The sequence below is a fragment of the Nerophis ophidion genome, linkage group LG26 (assembly GCF_033978795.1).
Source record: "Nerophis ophidion isolate RoL-2023_Sa linkage group LG26, RoL_Noph_v1.0, whole genome shotgun sequence".
NCBI lineage: Eukaryota > Metazoa > Chordata > Actinopteri > Syngnathiformes > Syngnathidae > Nerophis > Nerophis ophidion.
The window spans coordinates 22,682,249-22,697,998 of NC_084636.1; the positions used below are offsets into that span (position 1 = coordinate 22,682,249).

The 15,750-nt window shown below is 37.8% G+C and overlaps 1 protein-coding gene across 1 annotated transcript in view; it reads left to right on the forward strand.

Moving 5' to 3' along the window:
* The window catches only part of fgf22 (fibroblast growth factor 22), a 134,782-nt gene extending 119,944 nt beyond the window's left edge, over positions 1-14,838 (forward strand). The window contains exons 2-3 of the mRNA XM_061888302.1: positions 3,661-3,764; positions 13,988-14,838. Coding sequence (XP_061744286.1) covers positions 3,661-3,764; positions 13,988-14,182 — 299 coding nt within the window. The 3' untranslated portion in view covers positions 14,183-14,838. The remainder of the gene's footprint in view (positions 1-3,660; positions 3,765-13,987) is intronic.
* The last annotated feature ends 912 nt before the right edge of the window (positions 14,839-15,750 follow it).

A 15,750-nucleotide genomic window follows, 5' to 3' on the forward strand; every position in this document is an offset into this window, starting at 1 on the left:
TTATGAAGTGTTCCTGAGCCCGTGTGGTGATATCCTTTACACACTGATGTCAGTTTTTGATGCAGTACCGCCTGAGGGATCAAAGGTCCGTAATATTGCTTACGTGTAGGGATTTCTCCAGATTCTCTGAACCTTTTGATGATTTTACGGACCGTAGATGGTAAAATCCCTACATTTCTTGCAATAGCTCGTTGAGAAATGTTGTTCTAAAACTGTTTGACAATTTGCTTACAAATTGGTGACCCTCGCCCCATCCTTGTTTGTGAATTACTTAGCATTTCATGGAAGCTGCTCTTATACCCAATCATGGTACCCACCTGTTCCCAATTAGCCTGCACACCTGTGGGATGTTCCAAATAAGTGTTTGATGAGCATTCCTCAACTTTATCAGTATTTATTGCCACCTTTCCCAACTTCTTTGTCACGTGTTTCTGGCATCAAATTCAAAAGTTATTGATTTTTTGCACACAAAAAAAACGTTTATCTGTTTCAACATCAAATATGTTGTCATATTCAACTGAATATGGGTTGAAAATGATTTGCAAATCATTGTATTCCGTTTATATTTACATCCAACACAATTTCCCAACTCATATAGAAACGGGGTTTGTATATTATTGATATTTCCAATAACATTTCTTAGGCTGTTGATATATGTTGTTCGTTGTCGACTTGGAGCTTTCCTTCCTACTAGTTTTCCTGTTAACTTCTGTTTTTCTAAGCGGTCTTTTCTAATGATATGTTCGAGGAATTTCACCTGCCTATTTCGAATCGTTGCAACTAGACATCTTCTTGTTTTTGCCTTTGCCAATACCTTTTCATTACTTTTCTTTTTAGTCCATGATATGCGGAGTGTTTTTCTGAAGAACCACATTTCAGTTGCCTCTAATGTTCTCAGTTGTTGATTGTTTAAAGTCCAACATTCATACTATACATACGTTTTGAGGACTCTTAAGTTAGGTGTCAATTGAGACGTTTCTATTTTTAAATATAAGACTAATTTTGTTGATGCACTCTTTTTAAATCAAATCAAACTTTATGAATAAATAGATTTTTATACGTAAAATAAATGCAACGCAAAGTGCTTTACACAGTTAAAAACAATACCCCGGTGACCCATATCCCCCAATATCACATACGTAAGGACAGACCAGATACCAAACCCAAACACACACACACACACAACATACACACATATGCAACTATATGGACCAATGATTGCATGGCTGAGTACAGAGGAGACATGCGAGTAAACACTATCACAGGAGCCATCTGCACCAGGAGCTAATCAGACCATGGCCACCAGGACGCGGACACAAAAACGCCCCCACAGCACGGCCGACAACCACCTGAGGCAGATGGCTCATCTGAGGAGCGATGGAAAATAAGAATAATAAAACTAAATAGTACAATAATAAGAACCATGTGTAGGGATAAAGAATAAATTATAAGACATATGCTGAGATAGGCCCCAGCGCCCCCCGTGACCCCAAAGGGAATAGGCGGTAGGAAATGGATGGATGGATGAAATATAATATACATATGAAAGAAAAAAAAAATATATATATATATATATATATATATATATATATATAACCATCATCCATCCATCATCTTCCGCTTATCCGAGGTCGGGTCGCGGGGGCAACAGCCTAAGCTCTTCGTCTAGCTCTTCCGGGGGGATCCCGAGGCGTTCCCAGGCCAGCCGGGAGACTTAGTCTTCCCAACGTGTCCTGGGTCTTCCCCGTGGCCTCCTACCGGTTGGACGTGCCCTAAACACCTCCCTAGGGAGGCGTTCGGGTGGCATCCTGACCAGATGCCCGAACCACCTCATCTGGCTCCTCTCGATGTGGAGGAGCAGCGGCTTTACTTTGAGTTCCTCCCGGATAGCAGAGCTTCTCACCCTATCTCTAAGGGAGAGCCCCCACACGGCGGAGGAAACTCATTTCGGCCGCTTGTACCCGTGATCTTATCCTTTAGGTCATGACCCAAAGCTCATGACCATAGGTGAGGATGGGAACGTAGATCGACCGGTAAATTGAGAGCTTTGCCTTCCGGCTCAGCTCCTTCTTCACCACAACGGATCGGTACAACGTCCGCATTACTGAAGACGCCGCACCAATCCGCCTGTCGATCTCACGATCCATATATATATAATAAATAAATATAACTAAATAATATATTGCACAACTAATAGGATAAAAAGTAAAATACAAATGACTTCAATAAAATATTTAATATTAGGTGAAAGCCAAATCAAAAAGGTGGGTTCTAAGCCTGCTCTTAAAGACATGAACGTTTGCCGCAGCCCTGAGGTCCTCCGGCAAGCCGTTCCATAGGCGGGGGCCACAATGGTGGAAAGATGTCATCTTTCCACCATTTGTGTCCTGACTTCAGGAATAATTAGGAGGTGATTGCCGGAGGATCTCAGGGCCAGAGAAGGTTCATAGGGTAAAAGCAAACCTAAAAGATAAGAAGGCCCAATACCATAAAAAATATTTATAAACCACAAGAACAACCTAAAAATTGATTCTGAAACACACAGGGAGCCAATGCAGAGATTTTAAAACTGGTGTAATGTGAGCCCGCTTTCTGGTCTTCGTCAGGACGCATGCCGCTGAATTTTGGATTAATTGTAAAGGTGCAATAACCTTTTTAGGAAGACCAGAAAGCAGGGCCTTACAATAATCTATAACACTTGTAATAAAAGCATGCATTGGCGTCTCCGTGTTGCCCTGAGAGAGAATTGTGCGAACTCGGTCTATATTCTTAAGATGATAAAACCCTATTTATCTCTTTTCACACCTACTACCAGGTGTTACCGTGACATATAAAGTACAAAAGAGTATAAAATGGCCTGGATTAATGCGGACGTCCATAGACAAATTCAAACCTTCATTCTTCTGACTGTGGGGCCAACATATAATCAACTTGCAGCCAAAGTAACTTTAAAATCTTGTGTTGTGTCTTTTAGCTTTTTCACCATCCAGGGTTAATACTGCGAGTCAATTGCATGAACAATTTGGCTTAATATTTAATGAATGATGCAACCCTCATATTTGTCCAGGTTTAAAACTGGTAATGGATATCTCCAATGGGTGGTGTTAGGGACCCCTGGCAAGGAATCAAACCAGTCTGTGTAAAAAGCAACAGTGTGTGCCAATATGCCACAAGGCTAGTCTAACATTTAACAATATATATTATTTGCAAATCATATATATTTTGAGTCATGTTGACAACATGATTCAACAAGTTGAGTCATGAAAATGGTTGACACCTTTTAATATTATTCTTTATGTTGTTTAAAGCATGCAAACAAAATCCAGATGAAGCGTAAACCACATGGGACTTGTTTGCAAGCGGGTGCCCGAGGAAACAATTAGCTTGCAAAATCTTGCCATCTTATGGAGCACTGGAGAAGCCAGCAGACGACTTCTTTTAGCTGTTTTGAACTATCATCTTGATGGAGCGGTGTGGCCCACCCGGATTAAAGAGAGGTTCATAAAAATCGTCTGTGCAATATGATCCAATTCAACTTGTGTATAAAAAGCTTTGTGTCTATGTGTGCTTTAACCACACAACATCTGGCATCCTATTGATTGAGCCGCTTTTGATGAGGACGCTGACTCTTGTTCTTCTTTCACCCCTTTTATTTTGCAGGCCTGATGGAAATTCGATCTGTCAGTGTGGGAGTTGTTGCCATCAAATCTGTCAGCACCGGGCTGTACTTAGCCATGTCCAAGAAAGGCACGCTCTTCGGATCGGTGCGTATAAAAAACCTGACTAAAACCTTTTTTTTCATACCCCCGTGTCCAACATGGTCCGCAACTAATTTTTGTTTTCCTCTAAGAGTAAAATAACTTTGTATAAGAGGTTTAGGGACGCACTAGAAAAAAAGTTCCAAAAAATGCTGCAGTGAGTTTTGGCCTTTATTCAAATATTTAGAAAAAAATTAAGAAGATAAGTCAATAAAACATTTTTAAAAAGTTACGAATTAGGAAATATGTGTAAATATAAATTGGAAAACTAATAATTATACATAAACTATTTTCTGCTGTAACATTAAAAAAAGGGAAAATCACAGAGAAAGGTATGTTGGCCAATATGGTATCCATACTGCATAATATTTGGATAATCAGGAATATTTTAAATATTTAATTAATTAATAAAACAAAAATAAAACATTTAAAAATATGGAAGGGAAAAAATATATATTTTAAAACTGTTGGAAAAAAAAATACATTTGAAATGTCTATCCATCCATTTCTACCATTGGTCCCTTTTGGGGTTGCCGTTGCCCAGTGGTTCTTAAATGGGGGTATGCGGACCCCTGGGGGTACTTTCTAAAAATAGCAACAATTAAAAAATCATTTGCAAATATATTTATTGAATAATACTTCAACAAAATATGAATGTAAGTTCATAAACTGTGAAAAAAAATGCAACAATTCAGTGTTGACAGCTAGATTTTTGTGGACATGTTCCATAAATATTGATGTTAAAGATTTATTTTTTGTGAATAAATGTTTAGAATTAAGTTCATGAATCCAGATGGATCTCTATTACAATCCCCAAAGATGGCACTTTAAGTTGTTTATTTTTCAACAAGTTTTTAGTTATTTTTAAATCTTTTTTTCCAAATAGTTTAAGAAAGACCACTACAAATGAGCAATATTTTGCACTGTTATACAATTTAATAAATCAGAAACTGATGACATAGTGCTGTATTTTACTTCTTTATCTCTTTTTTTCAACCGAAAATGTTTTGCTCTGATTAGGGGGTACTTGAATTAAAAAAAATGTTCACATTGTGTACATCACTGAAAAAAGGTTGAGAACCACTGGCCTATATGGTATCCATACTGTATAATATTTGGATAATCAGGAATCATTATTATATTTAATTTATGAATAAAACAAAAACAAAACATTTTAAAAAATATGGAGAAAAAAAAAACTAAGATTTTAAAACTGTTGAAAAAAAATAAGTTTTGAAATGCCCATCCATCCATTTTTTATATTGCTTGTCCCTTTCGGGGTCGCGGGGGGTGCCGGAGCCTATCCCAGCTGGATTCAGGCGGAAGGCGGACTACACCCTGGAAAAGTCGGACATTTGAAATGGTTTGTTAATTAATTAATTATTTTATTAAATGTGTTTCTAAAAAGCTAAACAAGTTATTTTGCATAAGTTACATGAAAGGAACGTCACACAGTTCATCATATGTGAAAAGGAGTAGAATAAAGCAAAGTTGAAAAGCATGCCTGACTTTAAAAGTAAAATAAATGAAATAAAATGTTTTTTACAGTACCTTTATTATACTTTAAGATAATGTTTCTCAACCATAGGGTCGGGGGCCCATTGTTGGGTCGCGGGCATCCCCTAGAGGGCCACAGCAAATACATTTTTCTCAGCTGTGGTCCGTAATACACTTTTCCAGCTCTTGTAGTAGCAATGACAGCCTGAAACAAACAGAAAAAGTCTGCAGCTAAAGTCATAGAAAAGTTTCTTAAGTGCAAAAAATATGACTCAAGTAGTTAAGCTATATTTTCATTTGCACTTTAATTCAATCAAGAGTTCGGTTAAAAAACATTTATTATTGATTTTATATATATATATATATATATATATATTTATATATATATATATGTTATATATCAGTTTTTGGAGTCCTTTCTTTTGCAGTATATTTGATTAGTATATATTTTGTCATCAGCCTGACCTAGCCTTGGGAATGATCTTTGTTATTAACACATGGTTTCATATAATTTGATGTTTATCCTGCTTTTTGAAGTAAATCAGATACTTAATGAGCGTAAAAGTAAGATTGCAAAATTAATCCTAATATTTGAGTGGGCCCCAGGCCCCTCTTTTGCACAAGTTTCTTAAGTGCCAAAAATATGACTCAAGTGGTGAAGCTATATTTTCATTTGCACTTTAAGTTGATTAACAGTTCTGTAAAGAAACAAATTTAGTATTATTATTTTATTTTGTGAATTTAGAATGTATTTATTTTAGCACTGTGTAATTGTACATACATGTATATTTTATCAGTTTTTTTGGAGTCCTTTCTTTTGATTAGTATTTATTTTGTAATCAGCCTGACCTAAGCATTGGGAATAATATTTAATTACACATAGTTTGACATCATTTGACAAAGTTTATTCTACTTTTTTAAGTAGGTTAGATACTTAATGTGCATAAGTGTAAGAGTAAAATTACTAATTTAATCCTAATATTTGAGTGGGCCCCAGGCCCCTCTTTTGCACAAGTTTCTTAAGTGCCAAAAATATGACTCAAGTGGTGAAGCTATATTTTCATTTGCCCTTTCATTTGATTAACAGTTCTGTAAAGAAACACATTTAGTATTATTATTTTATTTTGTGAATTTAGAATGTATTTATTTTAGCACTGTGTAATTGTACATACATGTATATTTCATCAGTTTTTTTGGAGTCCTTTCTTTTGATTAGTATTTATTTTGTAATCAGCCTGACCTAAGCGTTGGGAATAATATTTAATAACACATAGTTTGATATCATTTGACAAAGTTTATTCTACTTTTTCAAGTAAATTAGATACTTAATGTGCATAAGTGTAAGAGTAAAATTACTAATTTAATCCTAATATTTGAGTGGGCCCTAGGCCCCTCTTTTGCACAAGTTTCTTAAGTGCCGAAAATATGACTCAAGTGGTGAAGCTATATTTTCATTTGCACTTTAATTTGATTAACAGTTCTGTAAAGAAACACATTTAGTATTATTATTTTATTTTATGAAGTTAGAATGTCTTTTTTTAACACTGTGTAATTGTACATACATGTACAGGTATATTTTATCAGTTTTTTGGAGTCCTTTCTTCTGATAAGTATTAATTTCGTAATCAGCATTACCTAAGCCTTGGGCATAATATTTAATAACACCTGGTTTGATATCATTTGACAAAGTTTATTCTACTTTTTTAAGTAAATTATATACTTAATGTGCATAAGAGTAAGAGTAGGATTACTAATTTAATCCTAATATTTGAGTGGGCCCCAGGCCCCTGTTTTGCACAGAAGATGGGCCCCGAGGTCAGAAGTTAACTGCTTGGCTTATTTTGACCAACATTAGATGTGTTTAATAGATAAAAAACCTAAGTAGCCCCGGTATCCTTTCATTCATCTGTCAATGGTGAAAAGGTTGGGGTACCCCCTGAGGTAGAGGGGGACGGAGGAGGTTTAAATCGCAGAAGATTTACCTCGACTCGGGTCAGAGTGTTGCTATCCATCATGGCGCTAACACCTGGGCTACAGCAGCGTGTTTTACTGTCAAAATACACAGCACAGACAAGCAATGACAAAGAGACACCTGGCTCCTTTAAAAGACTTTGCGTGCCATCGCCTTTTTTTTTTTTTTTTTTTTTTTGTCCTGCACTTTTCAAAAGTAGTCCCGACTCTTTGTGACGTTTGGTGTGCGGTCTACCACCGCCGGAAAACCAGACATCACGCAATCGGTGATGAGAATCAACCTGTAACAAAAATAACGAATCCTGATGGATTAAGGGAATGAGGTGGAATCTACCAGAAATAGGGGGGGGGGGGGACTATCTGATAAGGAGCACTAACCACCCGTGAAAGAGTGGCTATGCTTTGCTTCCTTACAGATCTGTTTATCTTTACGCTGAACTGACAAAGTCAAGGCCAGGTCACACTTAAAGATACAACATGTGTAGGGTTGGTTTTCCAAAATGTGGCGCACAGTCCAACATAAGTCACGGGTTATTTTTTTTATTATTATTATTGGAATTTTACTGTACGATTTTGGATGTTAATACAAAAGAATATAAAATATGATATATGTAATATTTACATATTATATATACAGTATATAACATGCTGATATATTATACTATCCATCCATCCATCCATTTTCTACCGCTTATTCCCTTTCGGGGTCGCGGGGGGCGCTGGCGCCTATCTCAGCTACAATCGGGCGGAAGGCGGGGTACACCCTGGACAAGTCGCCACCTCATCGCAGGGCCAACACAGATAGACAGACAACACTCACACTCACATTCACACACTAGGGCCAATTTAGTGTTGCCAATCAACCTATCCCCAGGTGCATGTCTTTGGAGGTGGGAGGAAGCCGGAGTACCCGGAGGGAACCCACGCATTCACGGGGAGAACATGCAAACTCCACACAGAAAGATCGCGAGCCTGGATTTGAACCCAGGACTGCAGGACCTTCGTATTGTGAGGCAGACGCACTAACCCCTCTGCCACCGTGAAGCCCATATTATACTATTATATGATATTATAGTATTATATAATATACACAATATATAACAATTACCATGTACAATATTACAGTATATGTAACAACACTTTTATCATTTGTTTTCAAAACTGTTACAAAAAAGTGGGACCCCAAAATTTTAGTGTGGGACCCCATTTTTATGACTTGATGGGGTCCTTGTGACCCCATTTTGAAAATTCCTAGTGCCAACGCCGATGGAGTATTTGTGCGTGCAAAACAGCAGCAGGCGGCTGTGGCCTGTGGGCCGGTTCTAATACTAATCTAATATCACCTCGGGGGCCATAGATAATTCATTTGCGGTCCGAATCTGGCCCCCGGGCCTTGACTTTGACACAGGGGGGTTGAGCTGATTGAAGAGCTAGCTGCCACAGCTAGTGGGTTCATGACGATGATGTCAGTTTTGTTTGATTAGCTGTTTTACTGCCGTGTTACAGGTACTGTTTGGAAACAATTAAGGTATGTAAATAACTTACGGAGCCCCTAAACTAAAGGGACATGGGGAAAAAACATTTTTGGGGGAGAATTATTATTATTTTTTTTAGATATGTATCTTGTGCGCACAAGATAGTTTCTTGTGTTCACGAGATACATATAAAAAAAAATAAAAAATTCCCCCCCAACATTTTTTTTCCCCTATGTCCCTTTAGGGCAGGGGTGTCCAAACTTTTTCCACAGAGAGCCGCACACGGAAAAATTTAAGCATGCGGGGGCAATTTTGATATTTTTCAATTTCAAACCATAACAAAATATATGGATTTTTTTTTTTTAATCCTTAGGGCTTCTGGGGAGTATAGAGGGTCTCAGTCACTAAAATTTTAAAAATAAGTCAAATTATTATAATTTTTTATTTAATGCTTACAGTAAATCTCTATATCATCTTGAGGTTGATATAAAGTGAAACAAATAAGGTTTTATGCCTTTTCTGTCAAAGACAACATTGTTTTTTCATAGTAAAACTGAAATATGCAGTATTTAGATAGATGGATAGATAGATAGATAGATAGATAGATAGATAGATAGATAGATAGATAGATAGATAGATAGATAGATAGATAGATAGATAGATAGATAGATAGATAGATAGATAGATAGATAGATAGATAGATAGATAGTACTTTACTGATTCCTTCAGGAGAGTTCCTTTATTTAGCAATTAAAGCCCTCAAAGATCAATAATGCAGGACACCATTGATTTTAATTATTTCATATTTTCGAGTAATCACAGTGAAAAGTTAAATAAAATCCTACTAAATATATTTGAGATTCGAAAGGTTCCCCACTCATAAAGTGATGCATTTTTTAATTTAAAAAAAAAACTTAAATTTCAAGATCAACTTCCGATTTTAAGTCTGAACTAATATGTTGTTTGTTTTATGCTCTTTGGTCAAAACTTTGATGTTTTTATATGGCAACCACACAACATATGCAATATTTTTTTCCACATAAAACATTTTAAAGTGATAATTTTTAAGTAATAATTCAATATAACAGATTTTTTTGTCCTTTTTTTTTTTTTTTGAGCAATGGAAAAATAAGAAAAAGACAAAAGGAAAAAAAAAACTGCCTGCCTGGCAGCTTTGTGTCAACATTGCCACTTTTTCTCATTAGATTTCACCTCTTTCCACTTTTTTAAAATGTTTTTATTTTTTATTTTTGCAATACTATCAATTTTGCAGTTTTTGCAGAATGTGTGGCGGGCCGGTAAACGATTAGCTGCGGGCCGCACTTTGGACACCCCTGCTTTAGGGCCTCCATAATAACTCACGTAACAACGTATATATCTGCGACTTATAGTCCGGTCAAGCTCATATATGGAAACATAATGTTTTTTAAATGAATATGGTAATCCGTTCCAGGGTCAACTAACCCTAACCACAATGTTTAAAGTAACATTTTAAAATGAATCATCATTAAAGTGTAAAAAGAAGCAAAGCAGCATTAAAGGTGCTGTTTGCAGCGGTTGGAGGGTGCTCATGTTTGAACGAGCTGCAGTGATCTCAAATATCTTACTTGCCGGTTTGACTGAGACACAGCAACCACATGTGTTTTTTAAGGCTTTCTTTCTCAAAGATCTCGGCCACTAATGGTCTGCGCGACAGGCATGCACGTCTGTGCAAGACAGCTGTGATTGACAGCCATGAACGTCAACCCTTCCATTCGGGTCAAACGGCATTTTTTTTTTTTACACATTTATGTGTTACATCTGTTCTCTTAAACCATTATTGGTAACATATTGGTGGGCTGCTAAGGTTTTTTTTGGTTCTAAAACATTTTAATTTGGAGCTCGCTGAAAATTGCACTTTTACAAAACCAGTGAAGTTGGCACGTTGTATAAATCGTAAACATTAATAGAATACAATGATTTGCAAATCCTTTTAAACCTATATTCAATTGAATAGACTGCAAAGAAAAGATACTTAACAATCAAACTGAAAAACATTGTCATTTTATGCGAATGTTAGCTCATTTGGAATTTGATGCCTGCAACATGTTTCAAAAAAGCTGGCCCAAGTGATAAAAAAGACTGAGAAAGTTGAGGAATGCTCATCAAACACTTATGTGGAACATTACACAGGTGAACAGGCTAATTGGGAAGAGGTAGGTGCCATGATTGGGTATGAAAGCAGCTTCACCACTTTGTGAACAAATGCATAAGCAAATTGTCGAACGGTTTAAGAACATTTCTCAACAAGCTATCGCAAGGAATTTAGGGATTTCACCATCTGCGGTCCGTAATATCATCAAAAGGTTCAGAGAATCTGGAGGAATCCCTGCACGTAAGCAATGATATTACAAACCTTCGATCCCTCAGGCGGTATTGCATCAAAAAGCGACATCAGTGTGTAAGGGTTATCACCACATGGGCTCAGGAAGACTTAAGAAAACCACTACATCTGTAAGTACAAGTTAAAACTCTACTATGCAAAGTGAAAGTCATTTATCAACAACATCCAGAAACGCTGCCGGCTTCGCTGGGCCCAAGCTCATCTAAGATGGACTGATGCAAAGTGGGAAAGTGTTCTGTGGTCTGACGAGACCACATTTCAAATTGTTTTTGGAAACTGTGGCCGTCGTGTCCTGCGGACCAAAGAGGTAAAGAACCATCCGGATTGTTATAGGCGCAAAGTTCTAAAGCCAGCATCTGTGATGGTATGGGGGTGTATTAGTGCCCAAGGCATGGGTAACTTACACATCTGTGAAGGCACCTTTAATGCTGAAAGACGTAAAAAACAAGAAACAGTCCTAAATTTCCTTTTAAAAATAATATTTAAAAAAAAAAGCATGATTTGTGTTTAAAAGTTTACCATTCTTACAAGTCACAAATGTAAAAGAAGTAAACCACAACAACAACATACTCAATATTAACTTTGACAAGAAGTGCTGGTAAGATAAGACGCTGGAATCTTACTGCTTTGTAACTTCTTTTTCGAAACACTCTTTTGGAATCAATATTGCAAAAAATACCAAAGAAAAAAAAAATTGCATCAGAGGCGCATTTTTTACCGAATATTTGTGTACAATTGTACAACCTTTCAAGGTGTTCGACTCAGAATTCTACTGTTTTGAGTTGGTTAAGCTGCTTAAGCGTTGACATAAAAGAATACCAATGAGTCATCAATTACCATATTGACTCAAATATGGCAAAATTCCCCTGAAAAAATGATTTGATGATTTTTGTCAAACAATTCTTATTTGAAAATAAAGTGATTCTCCAATAGTCTCAGTCGTCTTATATTTGGGTCAATACAGTACTTGAAAAGGGTCTTTTTGAAATCGACCAAATATTTCTCTTAAACTAGACCAGGGGTGTTCAAACTTTTTCCTGAAAAATCAAAGGATGCAGAGGCCATATTTTTCTTTTCTTTTTTTTTTTTTTCAAAATTACACCCAACACCCAACAAAAGGGTGCAATTCAGAAAAATGTTAAAAATAAGTCATACACAATTTTTTTATTATTTTTTTTTACTTCCAATGTTTATATATCTATATAAACTTCATATGTGTCATTTATAAGTTTTAATTATTTTTTTGTTTTGTTTTAGTCACCGAAAACACACAAAACATGCAAAAAATATTTCACCAGTTTGCCCTTTCATTCCATTTTTTTGTAATAGTATTTTAGAATGTGCTTCGGGCTGTAAAAAAAAAAAAAAAAGCTGTGAGCCGCAAATTTACACTGGACACTGGCCAATGGTGGAGTGGGCTCTCTTGGTTGCTTTGTTGGGTCTGCTCCTTTCTCTGGCCATGCTCCCCCCACCCCAGCAGACGATGGCGTGGAACACCGCAGAGGACACCAGTGTAATTTTTTTTAATTTAATTACATTTTTTTTACTTTTGCAGCTGTGTAGAAGATCTTTCTGTGTGGACTCCGGGTACTCCGGAGACATGCACCTGGGGATGGGTTGATTGGCAACACTAAAATTGGCCGTAGCGTGTGAATGTGAGTGTGAATGTCGTCCGTCTATCTGTGTTGGCCCTGCGATGAGGTGAGGTGGCGACCTGTCCAGGGTGTACCCCGCCTTCCGCCTAAATGCAGCTGAAATAGGCCCCAGGAAGTTGGCAGACCCATCAGCAATCCTGTTCTGTCTCCCTGTAATGTTTATCTCAGTGGTTATCAACCTTTTTTTCAGTGATATACCCCCTGTGAACATTTTTTTAAGTCAAGTACCCCCTAATCAGAGCAAAGCATTTTTGTTTGAAATACAGCACTATGTCATCACTTTCTGATTTATTAAATTGTATACCAGAGCAAAATATTGCTCACTTGTAGTGGCCTTTCTTGAACTATTTGGAAAAACAGATATACGAATAACTAAAACCTTGTTGAAAAATAAACAAGTGATTAAATTATAAATAAAGATTTCTACACATATAAGTAATCATCGACTTAAAGTGCCCTCTTTGGGGATTGTAATAGAGATCAATCTGGATTCATGAACTTAACTCTAAACATTTCTTCACAAAAAAATAAATCTTTAACATCAATATTTATGGAACATGTCCACAAAAATGAATATTGCATTGTTGCATTTCTTTTCACAGTTTATTAACTTACATTCATATTTTGTTGAAGTATTATTCAATAAATATATTTATAAAGGATTTTCGAATTGTTGCTATTTTTAGAATATTTTTTTAAAATCTCACGTACCCCTTGGCATACCTTCAAGTACCCCCAGGGGTACGCGTAACCCCATTTGAGAACCACTGGTTTATCTAATCTTAAATGGAATTATCTTGAAAATCTTAATTTCCCCTCAGGGATTAATAAAGTATTTCTGATTCTGATTCACTCCGGCTTCCTCCCACTTCCAAAGACATGCACCTGGGGATAGGTTGATTGGCAACACTAAATTGGCCGTAGTGTGTGAATGTGAGTGTGAATGTTGTTTGTCTATCTGTGTTGGCCCTGCGATGAGGTGGCGACTTGTCCAGGGTGTACCCCGCCTTCCGCCCGATTGTAGCTGAGATAGGCGCCAGCGCCCCCCGCGACCCCAAAAGGGAATAAGCGGTAGAAAATGGATGGATGGATGGATGATTCTGATTCTGATTCTGAAATGGCCCCCTGGCCGAACTTCGGACACCCCTCACCTAGAACAGTAACACCTGATCGCGTATTTTAGAGCAGCAGTTTCTCCGTCCAACCACACTTGTGGCTAACAGCCTCTCTTGTTCCTTCTCCACGCAGATCAAGTACAACCCAAGCTGCAAGTTCAAGGAGCGTATCGAGGAGAACGGCTACAACACGTACGCCTCCCTCCGCTGGAAGCACGGCGGCCGGCAGATGTTCGTCTCCCTCAACGGGCGGGGAAAGCCGCGCCGAGGCCACAAGGCTCGGCGAAGACACCCGTCCACTCACTTCCTGCCCATGCTGCCCTCCTAGCTCGCCCCCGCACCTCGGCCTTCTTTGGACCTGGACGGCCTGGTTTATTCCGTGTCGGATACATTGGATCAGATCTGTGACATTTGTTTGTAGACGTAGTTTGTGCTTTTAAGTTATTTTCTAAAGACTGTAAAGACAGCAGAGTGGTATTATCCTCAGGCTGCGTGTGTGTGAGTGAGTGAGTGTGTATGAGTGAGTGAGTGAGTGAGTGTGTGTGTGTGTGTGTGGACACTCAACTGGAGCTTCACATGGACTGCTTTTAGTTCCCAGTCAACAAGAAGGGATGCATCTAGGCCCGCAGAGATGAGACTAGCACTGTCCTCACCGTCGCCTTGGATATTGGACTTCTGCGAAAGAGACCTCATTAGAAAATTCAACGTCATGTCTTCACGTGATGACAACACGGTGGAAATAGGTGGACATTTTCTAGCATTTTTTTTTTTTTTTTTTTTTTATGATCTGTTTGTAAAGCACAAGCATGCGACCCTGCAGACGGCTTCTGTAAAGTCCAACTAACCTTTCCATCACATCATAGACTGTACTGTAGCTGCATTCCATGTGACTGACGTAGCGGCCAGGTCACAAGCATTTTCTACACTAAACCAAATGTTAACATTTTCCCACTCTACAACAAGGCTAATAAAACATTTAATATATTCAAGATAGTCTGTGCCCTTAATTGCCATGCAAGTGTGAAAAGAAGTCGATCGGCCTAAAAACAATACCTTAAAGGGGAACATTATCACCAGACCTGTGTAAGCGTCAATATATACCTTGACGTTGCAGAAAAAAGACCAAATATTTTTTAACCGATTTCAGAACTCTAAATGGGTGAGTTTTGGCGAATTAAACGCCTTTCTATTAATCGCACTCGGAGCAATGATGTCACAAACACATTACAAACACCAAGTCAAATCAGCTCTGTTATTTTCCGTTTTTCGACTGTTTTCCGTACCGTGGGGACATCATGCCTCGTCGGTGTGTTGTCGGAGGGTGTAACAACACGATCAGGGACGGTTTCAATTTGACTTGCGTGGAGTGTGCATCGATTAGCGTGGCATGCTAATCAATGCTAACATGCTATTTAGGCTAGCTGTATGTACATTTGTACATACAAATTTAATGTACACCCACATTTAATGCCAAACAAACACTTACCAATCGACAGATTTAAGTTGCTCCAGTGTCACAAGATGCAAAAGTCCCGATCGTTTGGTCTGCACATTTTACCGGCGATGCTAAGGCAGACATGGCACAGAGATGTATGGATATCCTGCAGATGCATTTCCAACGATAAAGTCAACGAAATCACAAAAGTGAATTTTGTTGATGTTATTGACTTATGTGCTAATCAGACATATTTGGTCACGACATGACTGCCAGCTAATCGATGCTAACATGCTATTTAGGCTAGCTGTATGTACATTTGTAGCTATATTTGCATCCAGCATTTCCCTGCACCCACATTTAATGCCAAACAAACACTTACCAATCTACGGATTTAAGTTGCTCCAGTGTCACAAGATGCGAAAGTCCCGATCGTTTGGTCTGCACATTTGACCGGCGAT